Source organism: Ptychodera flava, chromosome 19, assembly GCF_041260155.1.
Source record: "Ptychodera flava strain L36383 chromosome 19, AS_Pfla_20210202, whole genome shotgun sequence".
Classification (NCBI taxonomy): domain Eukaryota; kingdom Metazoa; phylum Hemichordata; class Enteropneusta; family Ptychoderidae; genus Ptychodera; species Ptychodera flava.
In genome coordinates this window covers 16,679,628-16,691,697 of record NC_091946.1, presented here as the reverse complement: position 1 = coordinate 16,691,697, position 12,070 = coordinate 16,679,628, and the positions used below count along the sequence as shown (strand labels likewise).

Sequence of the window (12,070 nt, the reverse complement as noted above, 5' to 3'; positions counted from 1 at the left end):
GATTTTCTTGATGGACGGTATAAATGAGAAGAAGTATATTGTATAAAATCAAGTATGGTGACGCCATCTTTTTTCTCAAATATTTGATTATTCTCATGTGCCAGAATTCAAAAATCCATGGTAATTGTTAAATTTCCTAGTCTTCTATGTGTTGTTCTCTGTCTTGATCTTGTGTATACAAGTATATGTATGTTTCACTGTCAATTGAGTGTCCTTTGACCCAAACTCTTCTTAAACTACCTCAGACATCAGAATCATATCACTGTCACTGCGGGTATGCAGTGACAGTTACACTGCCCGTAGGCAGTAGCAGGGCAGTAGCTGCATTAACTTTATATTTTTACCATATTTTTGTTCAGTTTGTACAACTGCGTTCTTGTTCTACTCCCTGCAGCATGTTGAATTGTTCAGTATTTCAGCTTGCCAACACAGCGTATACGTGCACCGTGCATTTGTATCATTGACAAATAACTTTCAGTCTGAACTCTCATCCAATTATCACCAATATTTAGACAAAAGGGTCTTGTTGGCAAATTGAATATTGTGTTTTTCAGCATGCTGTAGAGAGATACCAAGAAACTGTATTTGAAACATTGCAACGAAAAACTGGAAAAAAATTATCAACAGTACTGTTTCAGTTCCTGCCCCATTACAAGGCCAACTTTTTTAAAGAGATTAAATGGCATTCATACATTTTAAGATTTTCTCGAGATTAAAGTCATAAAATACGACAAAACTGTTCTAGATTTTGTTTTATTATTAGACAATAGTTAACTAACTAATTGGACCAAATGATGGGAGCCGAAATATTTCCAGGCTCCCCATAAGCAGATCAAACTTTCAAGTCCCCCTCGACTACCCCCGAAATTTTCGAATCCTCCCCCTCAATTCATCCAGCCCTCCCCTTCACCACTTTTTGTGAACGCGCCCTTGCCATAAAAATTCCAATCCGCGAAGTTAAGCTGGTAAATTCTGTGAAATAAAAAGGTCACTACCATAACGGAAACAGTCAACATGTTTGGTCTGTATTTCTGTGTCTGTTTTACAACTTGAAGTCCGAGGAGAATATTCTGATGGGGTATAATGCTTATTCAATTTTCACCTTTACTTTGAACTTCGGGGGTAAACAAAACGCTGTGACATTTCATTTACAATGTAGTGTACATCAGTCAGCAGGTGACTATATTTATTGCAATCTAAATAAATAAATAAACAAACATAAATAAATAAATAAATAAATAAACAAGAAGATGAATAACCACCCTACACAATGTCAAAAGATGACGATTGCCACTATACATAATAAGAGAACATCTTGCTGTGTTTTCTTAATAATTGAATGATTGGCGGGATCATCTGTGTACCAAACATTCATAGCATCTCTGGTCATGCACATGCGTCTTCAAGAAGCATTTGCATGAGGATATATAATGGTAAGTGTAAATAGAGTTACATGAATGGTGGAATTCTTATTTGACATTGAAAGAAGTGAACAATGCAATACACATTAGAACTTAGTGATGACACATTGTCGATAGAGCAAATACAAAATTGCTGAAGTGAAAGTCTGGCTCTATATACTAAAATGGGATGAGTGAAGTAATCACGATTTGAAATTACTATTTGGGTTATATTTGATGTAGCTTTTATACGCCTTTTTCTGGTATTCAATCAAGATCTGCCGATGCATGTGTACAGGCCGTTGCAGTCATTTACAATTGCGGCCCCTTGTAGTGCTTCTGGTCTGACAACAGTGGTGCAACTCAGAGGTAGACAATTGGACTTAGTGGACTTTAGGAGAGTTTAGTTTTTCTTGATACCAGTCGCATGAGGACCATTGAATGCTAAATGCATTTTCAATCCTGTACCTGTCAGCTGTGTATCAGCTACCTGCACAAAGAACAACAACAGCAATGGTGTTATGAGGCCAAAGGTCAAATAGCGTCCAAGAACACCCAAAGTTATTGTACTCCGTTAAAGTTATTGGACTCCGCATCCTCTGATACCGGGCACTCCCTGTACTGTATGACTTAACTCGATAGGTGAGACTGACGCGGGTGTATATAAATTGTTTATATGACAAAGTGGGCGGGACTAGCAAACAGTGGCCATTGTAACATAAAATATCGATTATCATGGAGATGTAAATCATTTATGCTATAAATTTTCCCGCTGTTAGAGGATATGTGCAGTCATCCCCACAAACTGCATCTGCCCATAGCAATAAAATGTCAGTTTGACTGAGGTAAAAAAGGACTTTGGCTGTAGTTATCTTAGGACGCTTGCCACTCTCAATTTGAGTTTTCACTTCCATTTCATGACATATAGATAATCGAGAAACTACTGTATGAGGTATTCTAGAAAACGATGTATATTCTCAAAGTGATAAGTTTTATTAAGCTTTCGAAAAATATACTGAAACACGATTGGAACTAATTTGGGATAATGGTGAAGTAGTGTCGATTTAATCTGTAAATGTAACATCATCTGCATTTCTTTTTACGTTACACACTTGTTTCTATGAGTAATTTACAATATCGGAACATTCAGCTATAGGGCACCTAACGCTTTTGAGAACTTTGAAAAATTTAAAGATCCAATTATCCCAAATTGGTTCCAATCGTGTTCTGAGTAGTCTGCGAGCTGAATCGCCATTACAAGGGCAGCATTTCCCGTTTAATGCAATCTACATTATTTATTAGGGCAACTTGCGTCTTGTTTATGCTTTGCACTTTGTAGTAAATATAATAGCCAGTCGAAAATTTTGGAAGCGAAATTAATTGCGTAAAGTGGTCAGTACACATTAAAGGCGATGCACCCAAGGTCCAACGAGCATGGGGTTATGTTGAGGCATTGGAACTATACGTCTTCACGAGTTGTGGGGAGGGTAGGAACACGACAACTGATCAACTGCGCTATCCGCTGGTATTAAAGACAAGCGACTCTCTTGACACAGGTAGCTAATTTTCACGAAAACGTTCTGCTCGAATAGGCCTATGTATGTATGGAACACCGTGACACGATCGACCTGCATGACCCAGATTTGTTCTATTTTCATGCATGATTAATGCAACCGACTATATATGCTATAATTGTAGGTTTAACAGTGTAGACCTTTGTACTTTTGTTTCGCCCGTCAACAGAAAATACATATCATTCAAATTTAGTCGCTTATAAAATGTATTTCTGTACATTACCTGTAAAAGTTGGGTTTTTTGACACTATACGTGAATCACAGGGACTTTTCGTCGCCATGCGTGTGTTTGTTCGTTATTTGTTCACAATAACATGAGGTCATCTCTAACCATAACAGAACAGGTTTACGGGGCAGTCCTTGCGATTTTACAGCTGGAAATCCTGGCACAAATTTTCAGAATGAATCATACTCCAATAAATTTTACATCGCAGTCCACTCGTCAGTTTATTTTACTTACTGTGGATCAACGGTTTACAGGGTGATACAGTTTGTTGGTATAGTTTGTCGGCAGGAGAACGCCTTTCCTTCGCACACTGGCAGTCGTGGAAAGCCTGACTGCCGGGAGTTTAAATGATTCGTTCCTTCATCGCTTAAGTGACAAGAAGCTTATCATCTTTATATCACTTTCATGGAAACTACAAGCAGGTCAATCTGTTAATTTTCGGAGACTGAGGATTTTGTATGATATATTGTATCATTCGAGTACGAGTTGCGAGGTCAGCCAAGGACACGTGATTTAATATTCATGAGACATTAATATTCATGAGAGAGTAAGTTATGACGCAGACAATCCAAGTTAAGTATTTTTTCTTCTTTTATTATGAAAATACATGAAATATTTGATCTTAACGGTACATTTAAGTAATAAAATGAAGCCTGCATTTTCGATGACAATAACAACCTGAAGGCTAAATCTTGTAAAATCGAAAATTTGGTACGCATGACATGTTGTTATGGTGTGATAACTGATATGTTTCTGTGGTATATGCCCGGCGTTCAACTTTGGACATTCTGTGAGCGCTATATCGACGGGTGGCAATCTCGCGTCCAAAATTCATTACTGAGTCCTTCAAAAATCGTCGGAACGAGCCTAGGCTGCCATGTGAGACTTTACTCCTTTTCTTCTTGTTTCCTTTTTCGTTCATCAGCTGTAAAATAATGTAGATAGGGGTATATGATCAGGAGTATGAAAACTGTATAAAGTAAATCGATTGCTCATACAAGTGAAGTGCAAAAGAATAGCATGTTCTGCAAAAGGCTTTTATCGCTGACAGGAGGGACGGGTTTTTCCATCGCGCAAACTGTCGCTCAAGCAAGCTACATAAATTCACACATTTGAAAACGTTTTCTTGAAACCTAATAAGAACCACCGACGGCGGTAAATTCCCAGCATGCGTCATTAGCAATGTAGACGACGTGTAGAGACGCCATTTGCTGACGCGATGCCCATGGGGTGGAGCCGAGGGTTCGCTAAAAATAAAATGCTGGCTTGATAATGTATGTAACAGCCTAGAACGTTGCTTGCACAAAAAGAACACTGGTTTCTGACTGAATTCTTCTCAAACAAAGCATGCTTCCACCCTTTTCTGTGGGCGTCCATACTTATATTATGGCCGAACTTGGCTGCCAGACTGTCGAGGTAGAAAATGGCCGTTCTTGTATTATGCAACGGGTTGAGCGTAAGTCTCACAAAAATTGTACAGTTTGAAGGAGCATTAGTCCAGCACAAACAAATGCAAAGTTATTGGTATCATATAGGTAAAAATTAATGGCCTAAGGGACATAGAAGGGTGAGGTACGAGTAAAAGTATATGTACATTTAAATGATATAACTAGGTGTATGGGAAAGGATGGTGGAAAAAATGAGAGGTCGAGTTTCAAATGCGATGTTACCGATGGTTGATTGTGTTTTTTTTTTCCCAAAGTGCATAGTGCCATGTCAAACTCACCTTCACGAAGCTCTTTAAGGACTTCTGGGTTGTTGATCGGGTCTCTGGAACTAGTCTCAACCCGTCTTGTTCCTGTACCAACTTCAGCAGCTATCTCACGCAGCCTGTCAGTGTTTGTGGTGGTTTTCGCTTTGGTCGGTTCGTTGTTTCCACGGCCCGCCATTTTGTCTTTTGACTTCTAGGCGCGTATGTCGATCGTCAACGTAACTATAATATATATATAAGCGAACGATGACACTCAGTAACTCTCCTTGCCAAGAAATTATGCGATATCAGGAGACTGACGTCTGACGACGACTCCAACAAGGGCTTGGTTATTTCTGATGTGTGATGTCTGACAACGTTCGCAAGAGTGATCTGACCGTGACAAATTTCGCCCGTTGAAAGTACTGTGGCTGGTACAATTATACTTCTAGGGGAATTTTACGGCAGCGTAAATACCCGTTGCGGCAAGACAATGCTACGATGACTCATGATTCCAAATTCTCCGCCGATTGGAAAATTTTTGTAAGAATTTTACCGAATATTACCTATTACGATCTGGGGAAATTACGTGCTACGTCACAGTATACGTAGCAGAAAACGATTTATTTTCGACAAAGACTATGTTGTGCGCGTCGTCAAGAATGACATCATGTGAAAGCAGCGACCAATAGTGGCTTGGTCGAAACCATATGCAATGGCGGCCCGGGTGTTATTGTGTCGTTTTACAACACTTTCACGGCATAATGAGATAAAATGAAGAGTATTCCTCCCCTCGGTTATTACACTGATCCAAACCTGCTATTTTTTTTCTTTTGCAGTCAACTATCGGATCCTTCCGCAGAAAAATAGCAACCAAAAGCGAAAAACTTTGCTCATGGGCCCCAGAATTTTCCCCAAAGTTAATTTCTTCACTTTTACTAGAAATGACATCACTTTTTTGAATTTTCGACTTAAGATATCGCGGAATGGTAAGATCTCACAAACGTAGTGAATAACTCGGGAAACCTGGGTATTAAATTGTTGTCGAGTTGAGGATGCCTGGCTTGGCAAACGTCATAGAACCTTTTGAAAATCGCGCACTTTGCATATTTTGTTCACTACGCCAAAAAGACCCCCTCACGAAACAGCAATGAAGAGAAATTTCGGCGGAGGAATAGGATCAGAGCAAAAGGTAAGATGGTTTCACATTCTTTTCATATAAAGAGAGAGAGAGAAATCAAAAACGATATATCGACGATCGCCGATCGCAACAGAAAAACGAAACATGGATTCCGAACCAGAAGAACGTAAGCGTCGCAATTTTTACCACTATTTGTTTCTTTCTCAAGGAAGGTTAAATGTTGGGTAAACGTGTGCAAGTTTTCGAGTAAAGATTTACCAGTCGATCACTTTATTCTGTAACCTTAGTTTAATATGCCTTTGAAAATGCATTTGATCACACAGACGCCCCCTATTTCACCAATGAGCTACCGGCACGTCGCAGTTTGGAGAATGGTCGGACCATTGCGCTCGGCGTGTCGTTCGGAGGCATTCCAAGACCTAGAGTACAGTGGACAAAACACAGTGGACACGAGTCAACATACGGCTATACATCACAGCTCAAGGACGTGTCCGTGCCTGGGCGGTACACAGTCACAATTTCGAATACGCTGGGCCCAGAATCGTCATCATGCTCTGTGGTAAGTAACTAAGACTTTGCCACCGCAAGAGCCCGCCGATCGAAACTTTTTTGATTTACAAAGCGCATAAACGTTGAACACTCATTGGACAGCCTCTTCAACGTAATTTGTACCCGTCTTGTCGGAATATCCTCAATACTTTGCGAATGTAACGATATCGTTCTATAAATATCTAAGACTTAGTGAGAGCAATCCTGTGTGAGCCCATCAAGCAAAACAGTCACTGATTTGAAGGGATTAATGTTTTGAAACAATCCGGAGAGAAATACTGAACTTTATCTCCCTCACGGTGTTAAGCAGCTTTTCCTGGCTTGTCTTTCTTCCTTAAGCAATACGAAAAAAGGTGAACGCAACTGTCGGATAATGTTGATTAGTATAAATACCGCACAAATTTGTCCCCAAAATTATTCTGTATTGCCATTTTATTAATGTATAATCGTTACAGACGAGATAATATTCGTAAACGTATGTTACAAAAGTGCCGAATTTCACCTTGTCTTTGCCTTGGGGTTCTTGAATTACATCGATAGTATTCTCGGTACCTTAAATACGATTTTGCCTCCCAGGTGGGTCGTCAAAGTCCCAGGCGGTCAACCGTATTTCAACATGGCGGATTCTACAGGTGAAATACATAAGATTACAGAAGTCAACGGAAAGCTTTAGATTGTACAGGAATTTCGTACCAGAAATACCTAAAAAGATGAAAAGATGCAGGAATATATTCAGTTTCACAAACAAACAGAACTTTTTGACATGAAAATGGTTGCATTTGCGTTAAAAGTATTTATCAGATCACTATCTCAAACATGTTGTGGTGAGAAGTCGACTTTTTACCCACAATGCATTTCAATACCATACAGCATGACCCCTTAGCACAAGACAAAAGCTGTAAGGTGTCAAAATCGTATTTCCTCAACTAAGCTGTACTTCACTTTGTTCCGAACCTTCATTCGCTTATGTTCCTCAAATAGTTTGGAAATAATTACAACTTTTTGATACTTTTGAGAGACTATCGATCATCCACAAAGTCCAGTGTAAAAGTGTAAGTAAAAAAATGAGGGGGCGATGCTTAAAAGTGTAAGTAAAACAGTAAGGGGCTGATCCACAAACTGTATGTGAAATGGATAGGGAATGAACAATGTCATTACTTGGCAATCTACGAATATGTTATGTGACTTTGTCTCTCCAACAGGAGGAAGGTAAACGCAGTGCTTGCAACGTAATGTGAAGCGGCTTCAACTATATGCTGGTCATCAATGGAGTGGCCACTGGTGACTCTCACTTAGGTCATCAGTGCATTATACATTTGCCCCACTTTGGCGAAGAAGAGTTAAACGGTGTTTGCCTTCTTATGATTACAGCAAAATTTGATTTTCATGAGTATATATTATTAGGTTTGCGTAGCATTTCAACGTTAGTACATAGATGATGATGATAATGTTTCCTTTTATAGAACATTAGAAAATACTAACTTAGGCTGCATTCCTTGATTCAGTTTGAACCGTTGAACTGACGTCACTCCCCAACCTTGCAGAGTTGCTGCAAATCATCTATACACGTACTTTAATGGGATTTTAAAAGCATATTACATGTTTGAAAATACTTTTCAAATGCCTTATAGTGCTTCTACTTAGGTTTGCTGATTTGATATTAACTTGGTTTTTTTCCCTGTCGACACAAGATTATTATTCCAAATAAGATTCTCCGAGTTATTATTTATATATCCTGTTAATGTTGTTAAGGTTAATGATAGCTAAATGTGTTATGGTTAATCTGCTGAGAGTTTTGATATTTTAACTTGCACGTAGATAATTTTCTTTAAAATAGTAACAACCGAACAAATTACACTTGCTCATCTCGATCTTATTTCGATGTTAACAGTAAACTTGTGAAAGCATAGATTTCGATTACTGGTGCTCAGCATGGTAGCACACAACCGGGAAATGATAGCGCCATCACAGGCCAAACTGATAATTATTTTGTTCATAATGTCAAGAAGTTTTACGAGCAGGGTGACCCAAAGAGGAACGGACATCTTTTGGTGACCTAAGTGCATGTACACTTATACCATACAATTCCAGGTGAAACTCCGCCGTATAGCGTTCACTCCACTCATCGCGTTCACCCTACCAATCGCGTCCACTCACGCGTGCGTTTCACATGAAAGCAGGATACAAATCATTGCGTTCACTCCACTCAAACATTCACAAATCACAGACCTGAACCAAGTCTACAACTGACACAGGATTAGATTAAAGATTACACCCTGTAGCCAAAATGATAGAGACTTTCTACAAAGCTATAAGTAAAGGAAATCCTACGACTTCTCTAAGTTCAAACTAACTGTGGATTCTCTCTCAGATCATTCAATATTAGGTTTGCCGGGCCTTTGGATCTGATCAAATCTGTCCATTGGTTTGCAGGGACGTAAGTCACTGCCATTATATTTCAGGGAAATTTTATTCAAACTGAAGTTCAGCAGAAACATTAATGAAAGTATCCGTACTTAACAAAGCTGTGATGTCCAAATTTAAAGAAATTTCTCCATAGTATATACCACAGTTGGCACACACGTGAGCTTTCGGCAAGAGGTAAAATCTTTTTATTTTTTGACGTTCCATGCCATAATTTCAATATACTGTTATGATATAATAGCAATAAATCACATCTAGCGATGGTATACCACTCGATTTTGACCAGTTCACTTCACATATTTGCTCGTGCATATATGTCGTGAACTGGACTATCTCGTGGTATACCATCGCTGAGTGTGCTTTATTCTACTGTTTTCAAATACCAATCACATTCTCTTTACTATTTCCGTGTCTTCATGCCAGTGCTGTCTGATCATTTTAAAACTTTCTGTACAAGCTAGATTAAGTGTTATTTTGTATTAAATACTTATTTATCTATGAAAGTGTTCTTTTTTGCCTTATTCTGGTAAACTTAAAGGTAACGTTTCAGTGTAAACCGTGGTTGCACTACAACGAAGCTAACAAAGCATTCTTAAATGTAAATAGCATTGAGAACTGGCGAACCAGAACATCATCCAAACCTTGTGATAAAAATATCACAGGTCTTACCTCATGCTCACAGCCAAGTCGTACTGAGACCTTCCGATTGATTACTTCGATCGTTGAAAACTTCTGATATACACTCATCTCTGCCAATTAATGGAGAAGAAAATAAAGAAAACGCCATAGCTGATCATTTGCTCGAACAGTCGAATAATACCGTACATGTGTTTCTACAGATCGCAAGATAAACATCTGATAGTGTCAATTGTAATGCAGGGTATAACAGACAAAGTCTGGTACTGAGAAAATTAGCCGGCGATACGAGTCTAATGAGCCTGCGGCTGCATCAAATGTTTCATTCTTTATCGGAAATGTCGGAAAGCAGTTACCTACTGCAGAAATCTTGAGAAGTGAATACATGTCACGCGTAATACCTATAGGCAAGTTATACTGCAACGCGCAACGTGCATGACGATCGATTCTCACTCAGGCTGAGTGCATGAGCAAGGATCAAAAGTTTATGATGGTTTATGCAGTACTATTGGAAACGAAAATACCACAGCAAATATGTGCAGGCTCCCTGGTAGTACGTTTTAGATAATGTTTTAAACCGCAAACATTTGTGGTTTGACCTATAGCGAAGGCAGCTGTGTGTATTAGAAAGACAGGAAGTTTAGAAAACAGAATTTTCAACAGTTGGCACTGCGGCACATTTAAAGTAGTGGTGATGTGATTGCCCACCTGCTGTCAGTCCGTGTTCACCTGAAACATTTAAATTGGCGATGTATGCTAACTGGGCCGATGAGTACGGCACCTGTTGTTAGAAAAGCTCGTTTCTTATTGATAGCGCGGTCCCCTCTGAAATCAGACGTACCCCAAAATGTACGGTACAGTAGATCAATAGGGCCGTTCACAGTTTACGTCACTGTTCTCTAATTAATATGCAAAAATAAATATTTGTCCGCATTTTCAGATAACGCTTTTGAAAATTACGCATGCAAGAACGACGAAAATACATCTCAGTGGGTGACTGCTAGTGTAACAATGAATACTAAAAAACATATTCACGACTCTGAGTATTAGCTGCAAAAACGGCCATGTATGCAACATTGATAAAATTTGTCCGCATTTCAAGCTGCGTGTGCGATGTCGCGCGCGTACAGCTATATTTAGAAACAAACCTGTAACCGTGAACAGCGCAATTTGGCTGCAAAGATAGCAGGTATGAATTTAGAAATCTAGAGGGACTTGGGCCATCGATGCTTGTTAATTAAATAAATGTGTCTTTTGATGAGGAAAATCCGTCTCCGAACTGGGCGATACGCGTGTATTTCGGCCATTCAGAAATGAAAATAAATTCAGTTTCCAAACTTCACCCCTTTCTAATCCAGTGGCCTATGCCGTGTATCGAACCACATGCAACTGTAGTCAGTGTGTTTAATCATTTTCTCGACCCTGGGAAACGCTGTTTAAGTCAAATCGACCAGTGAAAAAGTTTGGCGTCTTTGTTGAGAGATACAACAGTACCATCCACAATCTTCGGGTGCAGCATTTTCTGCATCTCACTTTACGGCAATGTCGGAGTTTGCAAATAAAACCACAATCCATGAGAGGACATCAACAACCACTATTAAAAGGTGGGATGAGAATGATTCTGTAATCAGCAGTGGATTACGATTGCTTGACTTTGAAACTCTGCAAAGGATACTCTGTAAGTAATCGATTCATTTGAGTGATCAGATAACCTTTGCCTGTTTGCCTGTTCCTATCAAATCGTGCTTCAAAAGATTGGAGATAAAATTGCCTGACAGTTGTAGCTGAAAATCGAAAAATGTAAGCCCTTGCTTTCTCTGTATTCTGAAACACAGTCTGAAAAATACCTCAGAAGCGTTTGTTTACATGCGTTAAATTGTACGGTATTTCGTTTCTCCAAAGGTTATTAGACGGCGCTGACTGTCAATTGAGAGTGAGGCTTGTATCACAGGTCTAAGGTCCCACAGAGGGACCGTACGTAGGCATATAAAGTCTCAGTTGCATTATAAAAGTGTCTTTCTAGCAATCATGGTGACATTTAACCGGTAATACGCACAGATGACAGTTTGTAGGCAACATGTCTGTATCACATTCATTGGCCAGTGTGATTTCCATGGCTCGCCGCTCAGGGAGCTGAGCTCAGGGATGCTACAACTAGGTAGCTATGGGTTCATAGCTGTGGTGTTTTGTACGGGATTTCTGCCTTTAACTTGTTTTACGGGCAAAAGTCAAAACCAGCCCGTAAAAGGCAGAAATCCCGTCCGAAAACACCACGGTTATGGAGCCACAGCTAATGCTACCCACAGGGACGCGTTATCTTTCGAATGACGAATGTTGGTACTTTGAGAACCCATTTTCGAACATTATGACTCGATCTTTTATATTTGTTTTCCGTGTTTGCTTGTTCACAATAACATATCAATTATTAAT

At 39.4% G+C, this 12,070-nt stretch overlaps 1 protein-coding gene and 1 long non-coding RNA gene across 2 annotated transcripts; one reads left to right on the top strand and one right to left on the bottom strand.

The window, feature by feature from the left end:
- Positions 1–1,156: 1,156 nt before the first annotated feature.
- Positions 1,157–5,543, bottom strand: LOC139118712 (uncharacterized). Its single transcript, XR_011548795.1, has 3 exons — positions 4,927–5,543; positions 3,435–4,125; positions 1,157–1,890 (listed from the first exon to the last, which is right to left on the bottom strand). It is a non-coding gene; the product is annotated as an uncharacterized lncRNA (long non-coding RNA).
- Positions 5,544–6,094: 551 nt separating this feature from the next.
- On the top strand, positions 6,095–9,507 carry LOC139118707 (titin-like). Its single transcript, XM_070682129.1, has 3 exons — positions 6,095–6,197; positions 6,355–6,590; positions 7,783–9,507. Exons 1-3 carry the CDS (start codon positions 6,176–6,178, stop codon positions 7,816–7,818), a joined length of 294 nt encoding a protein of 97 aa, XP_070538230.1. The 5' UTR covers positions 6,095–6,175; the 3' UTR covers positions 7,819–9,507.
- The last annotated feature ends 2,563 nt before the right edge of the window (positions 9,508–12,070 follow it).

Excerpts from the sequence above, each read along its gene's own strand:
- LOC139118707 (XM_070682129.1), top strand. The coding sequence starts at position 6,176 with ATGGATTCCGAACCAGAAGAAC. Across the intron at positions 6,198-6,354 it reads GGATTCCGAACCAGAAGAAC|ACGCCCCCTATTTCACCAAT; the intron begins GTAAGCGTCGCA and ends TTGATCACACAG. Across the intron at positions 6,591-7,782 it reads AATCGTCATCATGCTCTGTG|GAGGAAGGTAAACGCAGTGC; the intron begins GTAAGTAACTAA and ends TCTCTCCAACAG.